Consider the following 24,874-nt stretch of genomic DNA (forward strand, 5'->3'; position numbering starts at 1 on the left):
TTTTGGGCATTAAACACATTTTATTTGAACTTATGCAGTTTATTTCAACACAGTTAGTGCACATGCAATGTTTAAATTATCACTGTATGTTTGTACCAAGTTTTTTATTTTATTTTGTTTTTTATTTGAAATGTAAATATTTCAACATTTAGGTAATAAATTAACAAAACATAAGCATTACCAGAAACACCGCCCACAATGTGTATACACTTTCAACAAAGCATAAAATTACAGAAATTAATAAATCAGCAATGTTTTGTATTTCTAGCTTTTTTTTATGAAAATGTTTTTTTTAAAAACACCAGAAAAATGAGAAAAAAAAATACATTAGACTCATGTTTACAATAAGGAAAAAATCCAAACAGGTCTTTCACTTAAAGGTATTGTGTGTAGGATTTGTCGCTGGACATTATTTTACCAAACAGATTAACAAGTGCTACAACATAAAGTCACAATGAGCCACTTTAGAGTCGTTTTCTGGAAATGTGGCTTCCAGACAGCAAGAAAAGAGGCAAACGTGACCAACTTTGCACACTTTGTCCAACAATCAAAGTGCATTTTTCAGGATTTCTCAGCAAAGCCAGAACCATTGTTTTGTCTAATGACCAGAGGTAATTAACCACTGCTCAGGCCTGAACAGTGGTTTTATTCAAGACCAACACATATTCTCTTAGAGGATACTACACATAGCACCTTTAACATTTTTCCACCTCAAAACATCCGAAACACAGTAAGAAGTTGTGAAGAAAACGCACAAATCCTTAACAAAAGTAAACTAAAACGCATCACAGATAAAGAAGCAAACAGAGCATGTACATTTATAAAATTCTTGTACTGATGATTTTATTTTGTGACCACTGAGAACCATTGAGTGTCGACTTGTTATATGTGTGGTGGAGCATTAAGATGCAAAAGAATGCCTTAAAAAACAAAAAAGAAAAACTTTTGTTGTGGGCCTGAGAGATGGAGGTAGAAACGCAGGGAAAGTGGCTAAAATCCAGCTCATACATGATTTACTTAGTATTAAATACTGTATATTTCAGTAGCGTAAATATGGCTTGCCTCACTCTAAGTTGTCCAAAGTGCATTTAATGCCATCATTAAGTAGGAAACTTGGGCGTCTAAAGGTGATAGATGTTGTAAGAAGTAGATTTATTTGTTTTCTTGCCAAATGAGTCAACTATGTTCGTTATGCTGCACAAAAAACTGGGCAAATTTACAAGCATTCCCAAATTAATGTGATTAGTTTACATCTGGTAGTCCAAACCAGCAAGACCAAAAAAAAAAGTAAATAAAAATTACCCCTCAAAAGTTTCCCATTTTAGACCAATTTTGTGATTTTGACAGCTGACAAAATTTTCTTTGAAAATCAGCAAATGGTTTATATCTTTTAATATTTATTATGTTTTAAGATTTACTTAAAGTCTAACTAATCCACAAATCAACTGTTTTTTACTGATAAACTGCCTACATTGGTTATTTAAAATCTATCTTTATATTTCGTTGCAAAGTTTGACATTTTTGTGTAAATTTGTTAAGTTTTGTGTTGCTTTGCCTAGAACCATGTCAGTTGTAATCTGGCCATTGCTTTCCTTCGCTCTTCCAGTCTTCCTTCACGAACCAAAGCGGAATTTTTTTTACCAAACTGATATTAGCTGCACTAAAAACGGTGAACATTTACAACCATTTCCAAATTTTACATGATTAGTTTACATCCAGTAAAATGTACCAGCAGGGAAAATAGTAAATATATAAATAAATTTAAAAATACCCCCCAAAAGTTGTCAGTTGGACTGATTTTGTGAATTTTTGACAAAAACTGGAATTTTGTTTTACACTTTTAACCCCCAAATCCCTTTTTTTTATTATTGATAAATTGCCCAACTAGGTTATACAATGTTTTATTGTTACATTTCTGTGCAAATTCAGACATTTTCATGTAAGTTTGTTTTGCCTAAAACAATCTCAGTCCTATCCTTTGCCATTTCTTTTCTACACCGTTACACTCGATTCCAAGCGAAGCAAATGCTGCACAAAAAACTGAAAATTTCCAAACACTCATCAATTTTAGGTAGTTACTTTACATCTGATAAACTGTTCCAGCAAAGACGGAAGTGCAAAAAACCCCAGAAAAGTTTTCAGTTTTGTGAATATTTCACAAATTGACAATGCATTGGTTTTCATTAAATTGAAAGGAAAAATATGCTTTACACTTTTTTTGTATTTATAATTTTTACATCTCGATATTTTTTTAAAATACCTTTTGTTTCCACTTGTTCTGCAAAACTATAACCCTGAAATATAGCCAGACATTTTGCTCGGATGCATAACTGCCTTCTTCGTGAATCAGGCTCAACCAGGCGAACCTAAAGTGCCACCATAATGCTCAAACGCCTTTTTTTGTAATCTCATTCTTGCCAACAATTGACTCTCATTTATATAACCTTCACACTTTGCAGATGCTTTGTCCTTTGATGAATGGATTATTTTTTAAACCGTCAGTAAATCCGAATGCAGCTTTAAATCAACTTGAGTTCTGGTCATTATTTGCTGTATATCTATTTACGTTTTATAAAGAAGCACAAACCCGTCTTGTGGCTGTTCTATTCGGAAAAGAAAGTTCAAAATGCAAGCAAATCCACATTTCTTTGAATTGTGCTTATAAGATTTTCTGTTAATGTTTAAAAATTATTTTTGAACTATCTTTTTCTGCTGATTTTATCTGGTGTTTAGCCCTCACAGCATTAAAAACACATCCATAAAAAAAATAATGTCAACTTTGTCCTCATTTGATAGGCACATTTAGTTTCAGACTGTCCTTCAAGTTTAAATGGCTTTTATATTATTAGTTTCAACGTTAAACCAGAAGTAAACTTGAACTTTGAGGTGAATACTGTTAAAATATTTTTCTTCTAATGTTTTATGGCTTTATTTATTTTAATACGCTGCATAATTTTTAAAATAAGTACATTTTTAGGTGAGATAAATATTGTTGCTGGTTATAATGTGAAGTGAAGTAAAATTCACAGCTGCCTTACGATTGTGACATCTTTGAACAGGTCATGTTCTGGTTTCTGATTGTGAAGTTTCTACAACATGTATCAAAGTTTGACTTAAGTGATCTGGCTTCAGAGTTTTAATTTTAAAGTTATTTTTAAAATCCTTTTTTAGAGAATATGAACAGTCATCAATTAAGAACATTAATGCAAAAATAATATCCTGAAGGAAGCTCAACGACTCAATGTACGACTTTAAACGTAAATCCATATATTTGCACAGTTTGGGAAGAAAATAAATCATTAAATGGTAGAATCTAATCAAACGTATAATCATTAAATCAAATCAAATTTTATTTGTATAGCACATTTCAGCAGCAAGGCATTTCAAAGTGCTTTACATCAAATCAAACACAGAAACACCAAGTCATCAAGTGGGGGGTTCTTGCGTTTGCATCCATAAAAGGTTTTCCGGTTACACTCCTACTGTGTTATATGGAACGAAATGCCTACTGGTATTTTTATTATTGTGAAAGTAGTAAGACTTCAGGGCGGAGATAAGCACTGCAATATCTGTTAATAAGGCTGAACTGACTAAAAAAATAAATAAATATGCAAAGACATTTTGAAATCTGATGCCTGTTTTTCCCCATTCGACCAATCAGTTGGTAGTGCACTAGTCCTACAAATCAGAAATGCTGACTTACAACTTGAGAGTGGACCGACTAAAACTAAAACCACTTAGGCTCCAATTACATCAAAGGCCTTGTCCGCAAGTAGCCAGATATCTGGAAAAACAAATACATTTTTGCTTGTTTTGGCCTTTCATCCAAACAAAACCCAGTTTAATATCACTAAAAACAGTTTATAAAAGACCAAGGTGGAGATTTGAGAAAAGTCCGTATTCATGCTTGCATGAGATTTAGGGTTATGGCCATTACAGTCTGCACCAAATGTGCCAATATATCTACATACTTGCTTTGACATGACTCCCAAACAACATTGTGTTGTTTTATTAAATTTATATTCTAATATGGTAGTTAAAAGTATATCTGTCCACACAAACCACCTGGCGCCATGTTTAATTCCTAACAGGAAATTGTTTTGAAGAAATTGGCTGATGTAGGTTTTAGCTTTGCCCTACACTGCCCCCTATAGGTTTGACATATTTAAAGTAACGCTGAGTCTCATATTTGTGTGGGTTCATGTGGATGAAAACCCTTTCTGAAACAGATCCAGTTTGGACGTGGCAGAGATATTTGTTTTTACGAAGACCTGGCTACGTGTGTACAAGGCGTTATCCAGGGTGAAGAACACACACCTCCAAACTACGCATGTAGGTTGCTGGGAGACGAGAAGAGTTGGGAGTTGTTTGCTTGCAAATGTAAAACCTACTAGTTGTATTTATCAACACAAAGAGGATGAGAAAAAGTGTAAGTAACTGCGTTTGAGGTTGATAAACACAATTGTACGATAACCGGATCGCAGCTCCTAAATAACAGTCACCATTCAGAGTTATTGTGTGATCCGCTCAGAATGATTGGGAAAGAAAACAGATTGCACTTTCACATGTGTGCTTACAATTAAGGTTATTGCGTGAAATCCTGATTGGCAGTGTCGCTTTTGCTCTTTCCAGAATATCAATCTACCTGCATCAATGCTGACAAGCTAATCATCCTGACGGTGTTTGCTCTTTGGATCTGAAACTGATGGTGGAGTTGCAGAAACTTCCCACTTATAGAGGGATTATTTGTAAACACAGTGGACGCACATGCAACTGGACTGCAGCAAGAGCCGGACAGCCTTAAAACTCAATGGTTTCCATAGTTACCAGCATGTTGTCGGCGTACTACAACTGTTATCACAGCGTGATAAAATAAGTTTTGCTACCAAATTGACATTAGTGAATGAGATGGGTCTTAAGGAGGCATAAGCTCCTTAAGGACCTATGGCCAATAAATGGCGAGAGAAAACGTCACAAAATTCGGACATTACAATGACTACCATTGGTTTTAGCTGTTACGTTGTCAATATAACGCGCTAAATCTTAAATGTACACCTCATATATAAGAGAAAAAGGGACGCAGTGCTTTGCTACTAATTATCAACACTACAACAACTAGAGTGAAAATGAGTAAAGGAGAGAGAAGTAGTTCAGTTATACTAGCTTGACTTTTACGATGTTAACATATGGATGTGACGTAGGATATCGGTGTGTTTTGGCTCAGTTACAAAATAAAAAAAGGTGACCTAAACACCAACTCTGACAGATCACAATAAAAACTTAAAACTGTAACAGACTGTGGGAAACGTTTGAGTGTTTTTTGGTGTTCAATTCTGAAACATAAGGTGGCGCTGTTGTCAGTTGCAACAGCAAGAAAAAAAAAAGTGGTTTATCTGCATTATTTTCCCCCTTTGCTGTGGCGCACAGCACCAAATTAATAATATCTACATCTCCATGTTTCATTTTGTTCTACCGCACCAGCAATGGCATGTAAAAGAATGAATTTTATGCTGTTCAGCATTGTGCAAATGCGCCAAATTTTCAGATGTAAACGATAACATGCAATGGGAAGTTATGCACACTGTTAAATTACATCGCAGTACAGATATGACCCGAATGCTGGTAGCAAAGTGATAAGATGACCAGGAAAGCAGCGGTAAAAAGGAAGGCAGTCTTAATCCTGTGTAAATGGGGACTAACCTTTATTTTTAAGTAGGGTTTAGTGGTCTACTTTTCTAATTAAGTTTGGAGTCAGCTGTCTTTTTATATAAATATAGAGAAATTTGAGCTGCATCAGCTGTTGCTAAAAAACTGGAAACTCAATGAACAAACCAAAGAGAAATATTTGAAAAAAAAAAAAACACTACCTTACAATTGTTGAATTAAAATCAACATTAGGCTTAAGCTAATGTTATATTTTGTTTTGATGTACAAAACAAAATAAATCATTTCTAATAAGTATTTTTAACATTGCACTTCACACAGCCTTATATCTCCCAAGGCATTCTTGTGGCACCACATTTAACAACAGATCAGTTACTTGATTTTTCTTTTTTCCTCGTTTCGAGACGTGTCATCTGCTCTACACGAACATCACCGTGTTGCACAAACACTATGGCCGTTGTTTCAGATCTTGCATATTATTTTAACACATCTGTGTGGGAATTATTTTGTTTTTACAGATGAAATAATTAATGAAGTACCAGCCCTTTAATGAAAATACAGAGGACACTCGGATGTCTTCGGATACACAAGCTGGAAGTGATTCTGAAATGGGATGTTTCAGGATTATAAATAATGACATGCTGATCATTGTCACATTCAAAGATTTGTTAAAAGTATAAGGTTGAAATAGTTGGACCTGAGATTTGGCAATTTGCTGATGTTCAGAGATTAGCCGTGTATTTGTGAGTTTGAGGCTTTTCTTGTAACTTGTGTATAGAAAGAATGTTCTTTTCGGAAATGCTAATTAATGTCTTCCTAAAGTTCCTATGGAAAAGAAAAATGATCCATTCTTACTAATTATCTGCAAGGGTAGGTAACTTTTAAAACAAAGATGCTAAGAGTGGATTTGAGTGTGTTAATGAGCTTAATTTTATTAGAGCTTAAACTGTCATCAGCAAAGAAAAATACATTACATATATAGCTTTTATTTTATTCAAAAAGTTCTGCTGTACATAATTTTCTAGCATGATTGTGCTTCAGTTCCCTCTGAGTAAAGTTGGGTGTGATATCCCTGTGTGATCGAGGGTTGATTATATCTCGACTGGCACTAATTTCAAGGCTAATAAATGATTTTTCAGCATTGGGTAGTAGAACAGCTATTGCTTAAAGGACGGGGACTGAAGGAATTACATATGGCTTGCCTGAACACCTCAATATTTTTGCATAACTGGGTGATTATCTGCTGTCCGGTTCAGTTTTAGGGTGAATGAAGGGTAAATGTGGGTTAAATTCATTGTTAAAATGTTGCTTTTTAGGTACCTATAAATGGAAACGTGTTTCTAAACGGTGAGTCTTTGCATTATTGAAATGTTTGTGACGTTTAACTGCCTTCTACTGTAGGCATGGGCCGGTTATTGTTACTGTATACCAAGGTTACACCATTTATTCAGCAGAGATTCAGGTAATGCAACACTGCCCCTCCCCTACATATTGTTAAAACACAGAGAGTTAGCTTGACTTACCTTCACATGCAACAAAGATAAATTTGGAAATATTTCCAGTCATGAAATACATAGACAGTTGTTTGTTTTATGCATCAAAATCAACATCATCGCTGTAATATTCAATGTTATTTGAAAAGTAATAATAATGGTGTTTTTCAAAATAAAAGCAGAAAGATTTTTTTTTTTTTTTTAAATGTATATTTTTGCTCACAGTTTTGGAGAAAATACCATAAAACTGGTGGGAATCCAAACCTACGGAGCCCTCCAGGGGACATGGGGAAACTTTTTTTCTTTTGCGTTCCCTCGCAATATGCTTACTGCAATATTTACTGATCTATTTTGTATACAGTCACGAATGTCAATTAACATTTCAAATATATACATATTTAAAGAGCCAAAATGTGCAGCAAATGGTGGCAGAGGGCAGCACTGGGTCGACTCAGGGAATCTCATCTGTCCTGTATCCATCAACTCCAGTCCACTTCTTTGTCACAACTATCGATTTATCCCATTTTGATTATCATGCTTCAAACTTTACAAGGACTGCAATGCAGACTGACCAGGCCAAACAACGCACAAGTGACAACGTTCAACGGCACTACAACACGGTCAACAGACTATGACCACGCTTCCTCATACACACAAAGCCAGAGCACCAGTAACCCTGCTGACAGCCACATCCACCACCCAAGTGTCAAAGTCGCCTGCTCCTGTCACATCAATAATTACTTATTTCATTCATATGGCTCTTATAGAGCCTCAGTGAAAACGTGTTTATTATAAACTCTTTGGTGGAAAAAAAAACTGATTGAAACTCGATTTTGCATGTTTATGTCTGTTTGTGTAAGGTTGAGATGGAACTGCCCATGAAAACGGCCCTTTAAACCATTCAGACAACCAGCACAATAGAGACACAATCAGGACTGTCAGATGACTCATTAACCCACGATAATAACTCAGAAATAGTCCAAATAGTTTAGATGTATTTTTATTTCTTTCCTACTTATGGAAAGTTTCTGTTTATAGGTTTTTGGTGGTTTTCCTAACATTGTTAAAAAGATATAAAACTTCAGATTTCTCACAAAGAGATATTAACATTCATGCGAAAACCTTACATAACTTAAAGCAGAAAGTACAGCGGCGTCGTAAGAAAGGCTTACAGCATTCAATTATGCCTCATGAACTGATTAGTATTATTGCAAGAGAACGCAAAAGAAAAAAGTTTCCCCATGTCCTCTGAAGGGTCTGTACAAACCAGCCCATGCCTAACTTACAAAGGTGTTTAAATTAGGCCTGTTGCAATAAGCAATAAATCAATTAATCACATGAGCCTTTAGAATGAGCTCAATAATTTCCATTTGCATGGTTTATTGATCTTTCTACCAAAAATTGGACAACCAAAGTCTCAAGTCTGGTGTGTTGGTCTCAACTAACCCCTTTGTTGAAGAACAGTTTTATTTACAGAGACTTTAAAATTAATTTTATTTAGTATTTCAGTTTATTTAATTTGGATATTTAAAGTATCTTCCATTTCTAGAGTTAAATGTTTGTTAAAAAATGAAAGGTTAATGATATTTGCCATTTTATTACTTGAAAATGGTCTCAAAAAAACAATATTATAGTTCATCGCAATAACTTATGGGGCGATTTATCGTCCGGCAAAATTTATTATTGTGACAGGCCTAATTAAAATACCTAAAAAATGGCTACAATGATGTAAAATAGAAAACATCCAAGAGCGCCAGAGCCTTCCTTTAATTGTGCAGGCAAATATGAAGAGTGTTATGATGCCATTAACAAGAGATGGCACATGAGAAATAAATAATTAGTATATAAAAAAAATATTTAAGAGAAGCTGCACCAGCGCCAAACTGGTTTTTTGTAGGAGAGTATTTAAAATACATAAAAAAATAATAATAAAAAAAAAAAAGAAATGATAAGGACAAAACAAGGAGCCCACCCTGCTTTGTGTACCAATAAGCAGAAAAGGCAACACAGGATGAGCAGTGAGGGAGCAGAGGGTGTGCCGGGCCAGTGTGTCTGACTTTAATATGCAGTAAATAATAGAAATAGTGGCTAACGTTAGTTACACATTGGTGGATATCTTGTACTTGGGAGACATGTTATTATGGAACCAGATGAAACTAAAAATGAGGCCCAGGGATTTGGGTATACGTTCGTCGTAGGCAAACGTCATGGCCTCGTGCAGCGGGACTTTGACAACCTCGATGAGTTCCCCCTCGCGCGGGTCGCCTCCGCCGGCGCTCACGCAGTTGTCGTCGGAAACCTCGGCGTAAAACATGGTCTGCTTCGAGCCTATTAACCCCACGTTTGTTCTGTAGACGACAAAACAAACCTGAAAATCAGTGGTTTGGAAACACCCTGGAACTTTTACATATTTCCTCAGAAACTTAACGTGAATTAATGCTTTTCTACTTATTTTTTATGCACAAAAATTTGGGTATTTGTATTAAAGCCTCTTCAGTCTGGAATGAAGAAAGAATGAAACTGTGGAAAATACTTTTTCTTCCTCTTATTATTTTTCACAAATATGGAAAATGAAAATACAGCGTCACTTTTTCTATGTGAAAAACAATATTTATTTTTTTTCTTGGTCCTAAAACATAAAAAAATTGCAAGAAGCAGAAGAAGGTGCTCTGCTTAGAAGAGACTAAAATTTAACTTTTTTGCTTGTTTATATGAAAAATGCTTTAAAAAAAACAGCCATTTTAAAACAGCATCATGAGGCGAGCATTCTATTGTTTACACTTTTTTTCTATCTAAAAAACATTTTAAAAATATTGTTTATTTAAAAAATAAAGAAATAAAATTATGTCTGAGCTGGTAAACATAAGCAAGGAGGATGACAATAAAGATATGCTCCAATTTTCAGATTTTTAAGAAAGAAAAAACCATCATGCATGATTTTCTTTCAACTTAAAAATTAAGCTTGTTGCAGTAACAATAAATCTCATGATGAATTAAAATGATCTTAATTTCCATATGCATGATTGTTTTTCTCTCTTTCTACCAAAGACTAGATGACAAAAAACTTTGGTATCCATTTTATTTGCTCTTCATTTTGGAAATATAAAAAGTTCAAACGATAAATACGCATCAGAAATTAAAGTTTGTTGATCTTTCTATTGCTTGAAAAGGCTCTCAAAACAATATTGTTATCATCACAACAAATCCATTTAAGCCAAATACCACAATGAATACTTTTCCAAGGAACTACAGAGTAAAATCCCATTAAGAATTGTTTGGGGTTTTCCACTTCCTGAGCTGTGTTGCATTTTTGTGCATGTTCGCCAAATGGAGAAAAAAAAAAAAACACCCTTATGGGCTTCATGTGGGTTAAGATGACACCGTCCTACACAAAGAAAGCCGCCCGCACATAACAATGGACCCAGACGACACCAATAGAGCTGCAGGAGGTTTTCAAGTCAAATCAAAAACATATTTTCGTTAGCGTTCAGTCACGCCTGTCCAGGTTTTACTGTCGGATGTGGGGCTGCTCACATCCTGGCAGCGCCGGGCAGCCAACATGTTGACAGTGATGAATGGTTTCCCCTGATGTTTCCCTCCAGCTCACTCACACTGCTTATTATTTTAAGGAGCTCCAGCAGTTATTAGTTGGGCTTCATTTCAGAGGTTCCCTTAAAAACAGCTGGCTTTAATATTTTATCTTGTTACACTTGTTTTCTCCTATTTTATACTTCCCTCAGATTAGGGAAAAAAAATAGTCCAAATACTAAAACAGCTGCTTTACCAAGAAAAATCAATAAGTATTAAAAATAAAATGCATAATTTATAGCCTATTTTTGCACATTAAAATCATTATTTTAACATATTGAATCTTAAGCTATAAAATGAACTGAATTGTTTATTTAGAAGCATTTCTTCTGCCATGTTTTTTTTTTTACTAGCTTAAACGCGACCTGTGACTCTTAGAACAAGTTAGGAAGCTCAGTGGGCGATCCAAAACATTTTCATTACCTTTTTTGCACCAAAACATAGTGCTGGAGCTCAGCCTGGGTTGCTAGGTAACGGGCTGGGCTTCACTGGGGTTGCTAGGTAACGGGCTGGGCTTCACTGGGGTTGCTCAGTAACAGCGCCAGTGCCTGCTGATTTGTGACGTTCTGAAGGTTTTTGGAACAGCCAAGAAACATTAATGTATTGCCAATAACAGGCTGGGTGGTTTTTTATTTATTTATTTTTTTTAAGCTCTTCTGTTGTTTTTAGTAGCAGTAAAAACTCCAATAAATGTACAAAAATGTGAATTTTGCATAATAGATCCTCTTTAAATAGAAACTACAGAAATGTTTTTGATTAATTGTTAAGAAGATGACTCGACTACTAACATGATCAGCTCTAATGATAGCTGATATATTGGTTAAATATTGTTTTTTTTTTACATCTTCCTGTATATTCAGAGACACTTACAGCTGCTGAACAATAATCCAGCTGTTATTCAAAGTCTGTAACTCTTTGTCTAATTCAGTTGTTGCTACCATTCTTTCTTTTTTCCACACAGAAGAATGGAAAATCTATTTTTACAGGGTATGAAACTGTTTTTCTTTACACCAGGAAGCGACTCCTGAACCGTGAACAGGGGAATTGTTTTCCACTTTATTCATACGTCCTCTACCTTCTGGGTTGCATTTGTTAGGCTTGTCACTGTCTTTCACGCTGATGCGAGCGCGTTTTTGATGGCCAGCAGATTTACGGGAGGAGCTCGGAAGAACCAGCAGGTGATTCCAAACCGAACCCTTATTTCTGAGGAAACGTCTAAAACGGCGCCAACCTGAACGAAGTGATCCTCTTCAGCTTGGAGGCTGGTATATCGTAGCCACACTCCTCCAGCACTTCCTGCCGGGCGATCTCCTCCAGCGACAGGTCCGGTTTGTCCACCAGGCCGGCGCAGAGCTCGTAGGTGACCCCCGCCGAGGCCGGGGGCCACTGGGACGAAGGAGAGCTTTCCTCGGCCGAGGCCGACTGGCCCTCTTGAGATTCGGAGGCGTCGCCCTCTTCGGTCTTTTCGGCGCCCTGAGAGGTCTTCGTCTTGGCCTTTTCCCACTCACACATGTAAACAGCTGCAGGTGGGAGATAACAGGAGAAATGCTGACATTGATGAATGTGAATTCATCAAACTGTAGTATATTCAAAGTTAAAAAATATAACCGTGTTCTTGGTTGTGGTTATTTTTATCAAAACGAGATAAAAAGAGGAGTTATATCACGGCCCAGACTTCCTTGAATTTAAACCGCTACAGCGATTTCTGATACAGAAGCCGATCAAACAAGGTGTGTGTCGTCGTTTAAAGTGAAAGTGCACACCAGATGCTCAAAAGTCCAAATTTAGATCAGTGACAAAAAAAGAAAAGGTACCTGGACGGAACTGCTTGACGAGGACAAAACAGTGAGAGGTGGTGTTGAAGAGCAGCACAGATACACTGCAAAGAAATACAGAACAAGTCACCGTTAAACACACTAATATTTCATTTCAGAAGCTTGGATTCATTATAAAAGCTAAAAGCATTTTATGTTATAACAAAATGAAAGACAGCCCTTCAAAAACAGCTCTGGTGAAAGCATTTTCAGGCTTTTTCTTTCTTTAATGTTATTTAAAGAAAAGTTTCCCACATATTATGTATATTTTTGTTGAATCTTTTTGTTTGCATCTTTTTCCACATTGGAAGCTCAAATATATACATCTGTAAGTCAGACTGAGGAGTTTTTCTTTTCAGGATAACGACTTTTAGCCTTACAGGTCAAACCAACGTGCAGTGATAATTGTACAGATTTCAGGCTCGATTTTATCGCACCTTACTTTGAAAACTTCCTTTTATTATTTAAATTTTAACATCAGGTGTGTCCAAGTAAGTAATAACTTCTTTTTGGTCAATAATTTATTAATACTGTATTTTTTTCTAGTTCCAGCAGCAGATTATTTCACTAACTATTTTCTTCCCAGGTTATAAGCAAAATTATTGACATAAAATAATAAGATCCTTCTTCTTCCTGAAAAGCTTCTTATGAGTTTGACTGATTTCAAGTGCACCAATATATTTGCATTAGAAAATAAACCAAAAAGTAAGATTTAGTGTTTTCCAGTGTGAGATTTAATCCCAGAACAGGTATTTAAAAATAAAACAATTAGCATAAAACACTGCTCAAACAATAAACCCTATAAACGTCTTCATTAAGCTACATCAGATGACAAAGGTTTCCAAATTTATCTTTATATTGGACTGTTCCTGTTCTAAACTCCTAAAAATAAAAGCGATACTAAAATAAATGTCATTAGCCGGACTAACAATACTAAAATAAGAATCGGAATCCGGAGATCAGCAGGTCACATTGCTGGGATTTCAACTCGTCGCAACCAGGATCAGGATATGGAAATAAAACTAGAGCGAGGGTGAACGTGAACCGTCGAAGGGTCACTGCTGTGTCTGTCTGTCTGTGCGCGTCGGTGAAAACCTGAAGCCTAGGGTCGGCGTTGGGAAAGCGGATGCGTCTGAGGCGGCAGGAAACCCTGCCCCGTCTTTCCCATGCTCAAAGGGAAGCCAGGAGATTGCTGTGAAACGTTTCTAACAACAACTCCTGAGACGATGATAAACTTCTGTTTGCATTTTTAAATTTCAGATGATTAAAAACACTCAACAAAAATATACCTCATGTCAGTTAAATGTTTATCTACAGGACAGATGGAGTTTGTGACACTGTCTGGATAAGACAAAAGACTGAGTGGGGGATTGCTGTGACCGAATAGACACTCCGAAACGGTCAGGAGACAATCTGCATGTTTATCTAAACTAACTGAAACATGTGGAGACGCGTTTTAAGGTCCCACAACAGACATGAAGTATAGCAGGTAATACCTGAACTATAAAGCTGTTGGCCTACAGGTTTGTTTGCATCATGTTTGTCGCTTCACTGCAAAAACACAAAATCTAACCTAACGTTTGTATCTAGTTTCTACTGGAAATATTTTAATTCACTTAAAATAACATAAAACTAACTTAAAAGTACATTTTTAACAAGACATGAAAGCTTGTTTTAAGTCCATAATTTCTTAATATTGTTGAAAAAGTACCATATTATTTCACTTAAAACATTTTTGCTGTGTTTTAAGTGAAATAATCTGACAGTAGAGCTAGAACTGTGGTGCTAGGTGACGGGCTGGGCTTGGGTGGCGTTGCTAGGTGACGGGCTGGGCTTGGGTGGCGTTGCTAGGTAATGGGCTGGGCTTGGGTGGCGTTGCTAGGTGACGGCGCCAGTGGAACTCAAACTTTTTCATCAATATTACGGAATTATTGAATTAAAACGAGCTCCTATTTCTTCAATTCAATTCAAATTCAAAAATACTAATAATCCCAAAGGGAAATTAGATAATAATACCGTATTTTTTTTTACTGAATATCTATTTTTAAGTTAGTTTTGTTTTATTTCAAGTGTACCAAGATATGAGCACTAGAAACTGGACCAAAATATTATGTCTCTGCTGTGTATCTCCATGTGTTTCAAATATCTCAATAAATGAAGACCTGAAAATAAAGAAAATAGAAATAAATGTAAATAATGCGAGACAACTGACGATACGAGACACAATATTCCGGTTTGGCCTGGACAGTTTTTCCAAAATAGAAAAGGTAAACTTTGTCTCTGCTGATGATTGTGAAGCTTTGGATCCTTTTTAAAAGTGATTCACACCAGCAGCTTCAGAAACTCGTCTACTTGCTGCCACTTCCTTTCTCAATCATTTCTTGCCTTTCTGCCACCTCGCTGAAAGCGCAGAAACAAAAGCAACCTTTTCCATGTTGCTGGTTTCCCAGAAGAACATGAGAGAGCTGCACTTCTGACCAACGTTTAATTTTTTTATTTTTCTCTTCATATAATGATGGGACTCGCTGATGGGAAGCAGCCGGAAAAACACTTAAACCAACTTCCAAAAACACATCTTGGAAAAATATTCATTTTTATTGGATCTTTTTTTATATTTTGTTATATTGTAAACACAAACTTCAGTGCATTTTAATGGGATTTTTAATTTTTTATTTTTTTTATTGACATCATTGTGTTGCTTTTTCCTGAAGCTGATCAGAAATTTCAGGCCGGTTTTAGTTAAAACCGCAGCCTGACGCACCACTCAGATCCCAGTTTCAGTGTTTCTCCTTGACTGAGTAAAGGGCAACACTGGTGGTTTCCATGGTGACGCTCTACCCCCGACTGCGCCGAGATTGGATTTCTCAGATCAATATTTCCTCATTGATCTAATTGATTAGCCAAATATAGACACTGACAGACAGATGGACCATCTAGTCGCTTTAAAGTCTTTGTATCTCAGATTTAGACTTTTATAAACGGGAGGTGCAGTCGCATAACTTATAAATTAATTAGTTATTGATTAACTTTGGGCTCTGATGTCGTCTCCAACATTTCCAAAGACTTTCTGCTTCAGCTTAAACATGATTTAGGCAAATTTAGTGCTTAATTTGGCCTAAACAAAGCACAGTTCTTGAACTTATTATGAACTCAGAAAATAATTTGTTCAACTTAAAAAGAGAAACCTTTTTTGATGTAAAAAAACAAAAAAAAGAGGCATTTTTGTGAATCTCTTCAATATCAGAAGAACATGGGTCCATGGAAAAAATGGAAATCAAGTCCAGGACCTGGAGAGTTTTTGAAAAATTTCCATCTGTAAGTTTATCTAATTTATCCTGCAAAGAGATTCATTTTGCGAGCTAAAAAATCTCCAGTGTTTCCTGCATCACAAGGCGACTTGCTTCAAATCTCACGTGTGTCACCTAAAGGTCAGTACAAGGACTGCAAGTAAATAATATTGTCCTGCAATGTCTTCACTTCTAAAGCTTAACATATTGCATTAAATGATGCAAAATTCTATAAAGGAAACTATTTTTGAAACATTTATTTGCTTAAACTGGGTTTTCATGATGAAAACACACAAGCAGGGAGCAGAAGATATAATCCACATCTCTATAAATAATAACCCAACGTCACATTTAAAAGAAAATAGAAAATACATTAAATAATGATTATGATAAAAACACAAAGGTATGACTTGTGTTACGGTTCCGCTGGAAAAATAATACAAGTAAAGTTGAAATTTAAAGAAGTTGTAATTTAATAGCAGGGGAACTAAAACATCTAAAACTGGGGTGTCCAAAATGTGGCTCGGGGGCCATTTGTGGTCCAGGATTAATTGTGTGCGGCCCCCGTCCACAATTCAATAATGGGACAATTTGGTACTCCCAACACCTCTTTTGTATTTTTTAAGGATGAGATTTTCTGTTGCATGTTTTCATGTTCTTAAGTACAACACAAAGAATTGTTCTATATTCAGTTTTTACTCAAAAACAGACTTTGGCTCAACCATCCATTACACATGGCTGAAGAAAAGTCTTCGTAAAAGCATCTTATAGACACTTCAGAAATGGAAATTAAAAATATCATAAAGGTAAATACTGGAAATGTTTAGAAAAACGTAAAACAGACAGAAATAATTTTATTTGGAAGAAAAAAAACATAAAATTTTGGCCTCTGAATACTTTCAGTTTGGGGATTTTGGACCAAAACAATTTTTAAAATATGCATCTTTTAAATGCTTCTTCCTTTGAAAAAGACATTCCAGCACTGCAAACGTAAATCCAACTCAATTCAACAAAAATCTAGAAACAATCCCAGGTTCTTTTGGCGACCCTGTAACAACCTGGCAGGATTTCCTCTTTGTGAATAGCTACCTGTCGCCAGGGGAAATCTTTTGTTAGAAAGTTTACCGCCTTTCTCTCAGGGGTGCCGTTTCTTTAACAACAATCTCTGTTTGGGGTCAGTAGTGCAGGAAAGAGGCTAGAAATGACCTGAGAGTGACCTGAGGGCATCACTAAGGAGAGGAACTGGGGCTTTGGCACTCAAGTGTGAGATTTCTGTTACAGTTTTATTGCCATTTTATTTCATGTACAAACACAAAAAAAGCAGGTGCAACTTCCCCTAAAAACAGCCATCTTGAATTCAACCATCATTGACTGAAAGGTTCGCCATAAACGAATAAAAATACCAGATTTATTAAATTTGCATTTCAGAGAGAATCAGGATTTTAAAATGCTTTGTTTAAACTCTGTAGTGGAAAAACATTCTATAATTAATCTAAACTAACAGGTCTGTTTATTTCCAGATCACAGAGAGCTACACGGGGTGCCCAAAGTGAAGCCCGGGGGCCGTTTACAGCCCTGGAAGGGATTTGGTGCGGCCCACCAACTGCAATTGAAAAATTATAAAAATTTGTAATTTGGGTGAATTTATATCTGATGTGATTTTCTTATAATGGAAAGTGTTCATCTTTTCATAACCAAGCTTTTATAATAAAAAGAACCAAGTTCATCCAGAGGGCTGCACAGTGGTGCAGTTGGTAGAGCTGTTGCCTTGCAGCAAGAAGGTCCTGGGTTCGATTCCCGGCCCGGGATCTTTCTGCATGGAGTTTGCATGTTCTCCCTGTGCATGGTGGGTTCTCTCCGGGTTCTCCGGCTTCCTCCCACAGTCCAAAAACATGACTGTCAGGTTGATTGGTTTCTCTAAATTCTCCATAGGTGTGAGTGTGTGTGTGAATGGTTGTTTGTCTTGTATGTCTCTGTGTTGCCCTGTGACAGACTGGCGACCTGTCCAGGGTGAACCCGCCTCTCGCCCGGGACGCAGCTGGAGAGGAACCAGCAACCCTCCTGACCCCATTAGGGAAGAAGGGTGTAAGAAAATGGATGGATGGATGGATGGATGGATGGATGTTCATCCAGAGACTTTTACTGAAAAACCAACGTTCAATGTGCCCCCAACTCAGCCTTTACCTAATGTAATAAACCTGGCTACATATAGCAAACATCTGGAAAGACAATTAACAAAATCACGTTTTAATAACTGGAAATAAATTTTATAATTTGAGCAAAATGTCTTTCTTTTAATACAAAAACATGCAAAATCCTACTTAAATTTGGGATTTGGAATAAATAATCCTTTTCCTACAAAAATAAAATAATTTGCTTGATTTATTTTTGCTTCTTTACATTCTCTTACACTGTAAGCAGTTTTGACTATTATTTTGATAAAAACCTGAACACCCCTGGTTTAAGTGAGGCTCTTTAGATTGTTCTTAATTAAAAGAACAAACACGTTTCATAGATTTACAAACATCGACAGTGAAGTTTTCAGAACAATATTTAAATGGGGCTCCATCTGAGGCCCAAACATTGCTGACTGATTTTCATCTTTGTAAACCGAAGCGGACGTTGAGCATTTGAAAGGAGAAAATTTGGATTTTACCTGTCGTGACTCTGCATAAAGTCCCAGGATTTCTTTGTGCCATTCTGTGAAAAAGAAGAAGAAGAAAAAAACCACAAGAATTGAATTTTATGTAGCAAAATAAAAGATTTTTGATTTCAGCTCATCATGGTCTCTTCTGCCTGTTTTAATGTTTGCAATGAGAAACAGGATAGCTGAGGAAAAAGGAAGACTTGATGTTCAGAATTGTGGTTAATTTCATTTTTCTGTGCATAAAATTAGAAATTCCTTGGAAAGGGAAACTTTTCATGTCTGGAATTGGCAGCGACAAATTCCTTATGACTGAAACTTGACGCTTCTCTTCCTGCCATGCAGTGACGGTGACATTAGCGGTCGTAATTTTTTAATAGTTTATGGTCACATCATCATCATCATCATCATCATATCACAAGGCAGAAAGTAAACACTTATTTCTATTGTTTTCCAAGATGGCGCCTGACCTTAAAACTAAATATTATAGTTGTTTACATTTACAATTCTTGTCACTTTACCTGCGAATTCAAGCAGCTCATCAGTTAATACTATATATAATAATACAATAATCTCTTGAATGTAAAATATTTAATTTACTTACATAAGTCTTAGATCAGAGGTTTTTAACGATACAATTTAAAGTAACTATGCTGCAATTTTTTGGATATCCTTCAACACATTCAACATCAGACTGAAGGCGTTTGTACAATCTTCCATCTACACCATTAATATTTAATATTAAAGAATATCATGAATTTATCATCAGTTTTAAAAATCAAACAAAAAGACTATTTGAAAATGTAATTAGTATAAACCACAAAGAGTTTACCTTTAAACGTGTGATGCAATAATAACCCTGTAGCTCCTGTAAATTCAACACTACTTTAACCTGCGTTGCTCTTTCCACATTGCATGCCATCATAAAAAGGGTAAGTTAGCCTACATTTTCAATGCCTAAGGAAACATGACCTTGATTTATATTTAGGCTACAAGCTCAGTCAGAACCACAGCAACACGAGATCTGCTGTGAGGCGGCGCTTCAGCGACACCTGAGAAAACGGCGCGAGTCGAGCTGACCAAGGCGAGAGTCGGGTTTCTACAGGGAAACAGCCTCCAGAGCTTTCAACTATGACTAAATCACAGGAAGACGACGACCCAGGACAAGCAGAGACTGATGTGTTAGCAGAACTACGGACACCCTACCAACGTAAAAACGCTCCTAAAATCCTGTCATGTCAACGAGATGCTCCCAAGAAGCCAAACCTCAGAAACCCAACAACAAAACGGCTCTGACCCAAAACCATCATGAGGTGCATTGATACCAACAGGAGTTTCATCCATCATGTGAAAAATAAACACCAATTTAATGGGATTTTTAGAGTTGTTTGGGGGTCAGGAGTCAAACTCAAAAGTCATTTACTTTTCCAGCATTTACTTAATTCAAATATTTTCACTTTTTTTGTTCAATAGAAATCACCTGGTTCAAATTCTGTAAAATAATAAAAGAAAAAAATCTTCAAGTAAGCGCCGTTAGCTAGCCAATTATTAACCAATTAATACAAAAAATAACCAACATATCAGTCCTGCACAGTATTGTTGTTAATTTAAGCAGAAATATCTTTTCACATGTTGATGGAGGAAGTATGTCTCAGTTAAAGGAATTTTTAAAGAAACTGAATTACTTATTTGCATTTAATGCATTTCTAATATTGTAGAAAAGCTTTAAATAAAAAATCTGCAGGATGTGTCCATTTGTTTATCAAATGAATTATCAAAATAAAATCAGTAGGACACTCTTGTTACTTGAATAATCATAGCTTACATTTGTCAGTTTTAGTTAAATTAGCCGTTTGTGTCAAACATTGATGCACAGAACAAAGATGGGAGTTTTGTTTCTCAGCATGGTGAGATTTCAAGACGTGAAGTCGACGGGATTTAAAAATGTCCAACCAATCCTAATAATATCAATTAGATATATTCAGGTTTGTTCAGAATAAATGTACCAGTGGGTTTAAATGTGATTACATGTCTATTCCCACACAGTGAGTGAGGAGAAACTAACCCATTTCCTCTCTTCTCTCTCTGGTTTGCAGAACACACAGATGACGGGTTTCCCCTCATTACTTGGGCCACTTACTGAGAGAGGAGGAGCGGGAACAACGCGAACAGCCCAGGGGAGACCGACAGGGATTACGACAGAGAGATTAGCCCGGGGGGAGAGAGGGAGAAAGAGGAGGCTACATGGAAATAACGCGGCCTCTGAAAGAGAAGGCACCTGTGAGAACGGCTATACAGGGAGGGACGTACAGGCTCGATCTTTTAGGTACTTAAAGTTTAATTACCGTCTCTTTTAAACTCACCCACACACACCTCGTGTGTCTGACAGCGGCGTAAGATGGCAGCTGTGGCAGAGAAAAACCTTGACTGCTTTCCTCGAATACAACAGCACTTTTCATTTCTCCCCTCATGTTTTAGCTTCAGTCTGATATGCTGTCATATATATATATATATAAAAAAAGAGGAGTAAGTTTCTGCCAAAAAATCTCAGAAATGTTCTAGAACAAACGAGGCAATTTCTGAGTTTTAAGTCAAAAATTTGCAAGATTAATCTCAGAAATTCTCTAGAAAAAAAATGGAAAATTTCAATCAAAATCAGATTTTTTTATAGCATAATTATGATATTTCAAACTGAAATTTTCAACAAAAGAAATTCAGAAAATTTCTGATAAATTTAAGGGTTTTTTTTTTCAAATTTTTTTTTTTTTACTTAAGATCACATATTTTCTTGTTTTTATGGAAAATTTCTTAGATTAATATAAAAATTTCAGATTTTTTTTGGTGCAAAATTTCAACATTTTAAACACAGAAAATTCCAAGATTTTCCAGAATATTGTTGAGTTTTGTCTCAACATTTTTGAGTTTTTTTCTAGCAATTTCTTCTTTTGAAGCTCAGAAATGTCCTTGTTTTTTCTAGCAAATTTTTAACTTTTTAAATTCAGAAATATTTTAAGCTTTTTCCCCAGAAAATTTCAGAGATTAATCTCAAAAAAAAAAATTCTAGCAATTATTTTTACTTCTCAGTCTTAGAAATGTTCGTGTTTTATTTAGAAAACTTTTTTGGTGAAAATGTCCTGTTTTTTTTTTATCCATAATGGCCCCGTGGATTTATAACAGCCCTGTGGACTGTCATATTTATCACAGAATAGACTTTTTACTAAATCTGTCTCACATAAACATCTACTTTTGTATGAATGTAACACTTTAGTTAAAAATTTATCACATGTTCTCTCAACTACCAATTTAGTTCAGTGCAAAACCTCCACGTAGATAAGCTTTTCCAGATGAATCATTGAAATCATTATGATGAATAAACTAATGGCAGTTATGCAGCTCTAAGTAGCAACTTGTGATTCTGCGACAGTACCGGTAAGACGGATAAGAGGGGTTTCCCGGAGTCAACGAGGGACAATCACCTGCTTTGTAGAGGGAGATGAGACAAAACACCTCTAGACATCAATGAATCAGAGAGCCTCTTGCACAAAGCATTACCCACTTCCACAGTTTGCGTGGAAGCGGGAGCAGATTTGGTCGATGACCGGCGGCTCAGCTGCAGATGTACAGGCGACGAGCGTAAAAAGATTGTGGAGGAGACAGAAGAGCGTTTGTCTCTCAACAGCCCTTCCTGAGCTCTAATGGGAACACAATGAAGATGAAACGTTGGCAAGAACAAGAGAGCCCATCATCATTTCTCTCTGTTATCCAACTGCTGTCTTCTCAATATATTCAACCCATATGTCCTCTGTTTTAACAGGTGAGACTCAATCAGACTAAGCTAGCTTATCAAACAAAATAACTCCTCAGAAACCCTTTACTTTGTGCATCAATGACACAAAAATCCTCCTGGCTGAAGGGTACCAACTTAATCGTATACTGCTGTTCCTTTTCTATCAATATTGGAAAAAGGTAAAGCTCTACCAAAGACACTTAGATCCAGGCCAATGAACCTTTGGTTTTATGACATCACAATACCTTCCAAAACCATGAAGGTTGAGATAAAAAATAAAACAAACAAACACCAGATGTCGGTGCCACAAATGGCTCAAAATTGGTTTTAAACCAGCGCTTTTTAAAAACTTAGCATGTTCTTCCAGCAAATAGCATTTGCAGACATTACTAACAATACCTAAATGACAACTATAAAGTCTTAAGAAATTCCACTGTGAAACCAACCATTTCACGAAAGAGACTCTTAAACCGATCTTTGCCATCTCTGTTCCTGGTGCTCTTGGAGGCCTCCTGGTGGCGTGGAGGCCCTGCCCTCAAACACTTGAGGAAAATTTTCCTCAGCAGATTTTATGTTGATGGGGTGAACACATTAAATAAATTAGGTTTTCAGATGGCCACCTCCAAATCAGATCCAATCAACTTGGTTTTTATGTGTGTAACCAACCAAACACCAAATCTAAGTACAATCCTGTTTCACTTTGGGTGCATGTTCCACATGAACATTTCTAAAAGCCACAAGTTAAACTTTATGCAATTATGATGGTAGTGTATGCAGAGATCAGCAAGTCCAATAAGTCTTCATTACTAACTACTTTAGTGTTAATTCATTTATCTCTTCTTGCATGCAAAGCAAAAGGTTAGCATTCCTTCAGCCAGCTGACTGGCAGTAAGCAGCAACAAGAAGGGAATGAAAAAAAATTCTATGCTTTATTTATTTGTAATTTTTAAAACTTAACTCTTTAAAGCCTTAATATACCTTGGTATAGTCTCTCATCAATTCTTGTCCACAATCCAGTATCAAGATTTTTAAACTACAAAGAAACGAGAAATCCACTGAGCTCAAAAGCAGAGAATTGGCTAACTTAATTTGTGATTTAAAAATAGATTTATCCTGGACAGCAGCCTGTGTTTGTGTACTTCTCGCTTTGTTTGAGACCATAAGGACACACAGACTTGAACTTGGCTTTCTTTCAGTGAGAGCATTCATTATTATACTGTTACTCTACTGTAATCCAGTGGCATTAAAGTAACACAACAGACTTCGTTGATGCTTCATTATACATAAAGAGGGTAAAAACAAAAGGCATGCCATCTGTAAACACTCAAAATACATGACAATCAAGTGAAAAAACGTGGAAAATATTTGAGTTTTTAAAAACAAGTCTGAGTTGGTTTCACACCTGAGATCAACAAGTCTCACCTGCAACAGAATCCACATTTAAAACATTAAAAACAGCCTCTGCTGTCGCGTTAAACTGCAAAACACTGAATTCAACCAACTAATGTAAAGCATGCGCTGCTGTTAACGTGATGCCTGCAAATTAAACAGCCCTCTGTGGGCTACCGTTAGCATTTAGCCTGTTAGCTTAACAGTCACCAGTTTAGATCAACCAAACAAAAGGTGACAACTGAATCAACGCGAGTGCAAGACTGAACAAAAGGTGTTGGATTTCCCCTGCCTTTTAATTTAATTTAATGAGAATCAGCAGAGACGCTTAAGGTCGTTTTTTTTTTTAGCCTTCCTCGTTTTAGCTTTGCTGTAGCTGCTAAATGAATGGGGGGTTGGGCTAGCCTCCAGCATCCTCCATCCTCCAACAAGACAACAGATAACTCACCTGATTGTAGAGCACCCGGAACGGCTTCAGGTATTCGGACTCTGTGCACGGAACGACTTCAACGTTATTAATCTCTTCCATAATGTACAACTGGAGCAGGATTTGGGGGTTTACCGAAGTCGTCTCTGCACACCGACAGTGAAGGAATGCCTACGGAATACGGGAAAGGACACACGAGCTCTGATTCGAGTAATCTAATTAAATCAAGTCAATTAGATTGTCCTTAGATTATTGTTGATATTATGGGAAGCGAGACAGTATTTAATCAGTTTTAGAGGTTATTAAGAAGAGGAAAACAAACAAAAAATCGATCAAAAGGTGTGAAATAAGTGGAATAATTCTGAATAATTTAATCCAGTTTGTAGCAGTTTGGTGGTTCAGTTATGCTTAATTTAGAACTGTTTGCCTGATAGCAGCATTTCTAAAAAAAATATTCTCCAACCTTTATCTTTTATTTGTGGGTAAAACTCCACATCCAAATGTTTCCTTCATTTTCTACATTAATTGAAAAATCCCAGAGACATAATTCAGTTTGCACTACATGTTCTTGTCTTTGTGTATAAAATGTCTGTATGGAAGCACTGGTGCCTTGCAGCGAGAAGGTCATGAGTTCGAATCCCTGCCAGGAGTCTTTCTGCATACTGTCTGTATGTTCTCCCTGTGCTTCCACTGGTTCTCTCTTGGTACTCCAGTTTTCTCCCATAGTTAAAAAAATTCTTCATTAATTAGTCTATTCAAAATACTTTTAGGTGTGTATATT

At 36.3% G+C, this 24,874-nt stretch overlaps 2 protein-coding genes across 2 annotated transcripts in view; one reads left to right on the plus strand and one right to left on the minus strand.

The window, feature by feature from the left end:
* On the minus strand, window positions 1–24,306 carry nudt14 (nudix (nucleoside diphosphate linked moiety X)-type motif 14). Its single transcript, XM_044105919.1, has 5 exons — window positions 24,115–24,306; window positions 18,503–18,546; window positions 12,560–12,624; window positions 11,977–12,265; window positions 1–9,505 (listed from the first exon to the last, which is right to left on the minus strand). The coding sequence occupies exons 1-5, from the start codon at window positions 24,193–24,195 to the stop codon at window positions 9,256–9,258; spliced, it is 729 nt and encodes a 242-aa protein (XP_043961854.1). The 5' UTR covers window positions 24,196–24,306; the 3' UTR covers window positions 1–9,255.
* Window positions 1–24,874, plus strand: part of knl1 (kinetochore scaffold 1) — a 56,765-nt gene that overhangs the window by 1,800 nt on the left and 30,091 nt on the right. The window contains exon 2 of the mRNA XM_044105915.1: window positions 20,587–20,816. The gene's annotated coding sequence lies outside the window, so the exon portion shown is untranslated. The remainder of the gene's footprint in view (window positions 1–20,586; window positions 20,817–24,874) is intronic.

Source organism: Gambusia affinis, linkage group LG22 (assembly GCF_019740435.1).
Source record: "Gambusia affinis linkage group LG22, SWU_Gaff_1.0, whole genome shotgun sequence".
NCBI classification, from domain to species: Eukaryota; Metazoa; Chordata; class Actinopteri; order Cyprinodontiformes; family Poeciliidae; genus Gambusia; species Gambusia affinis.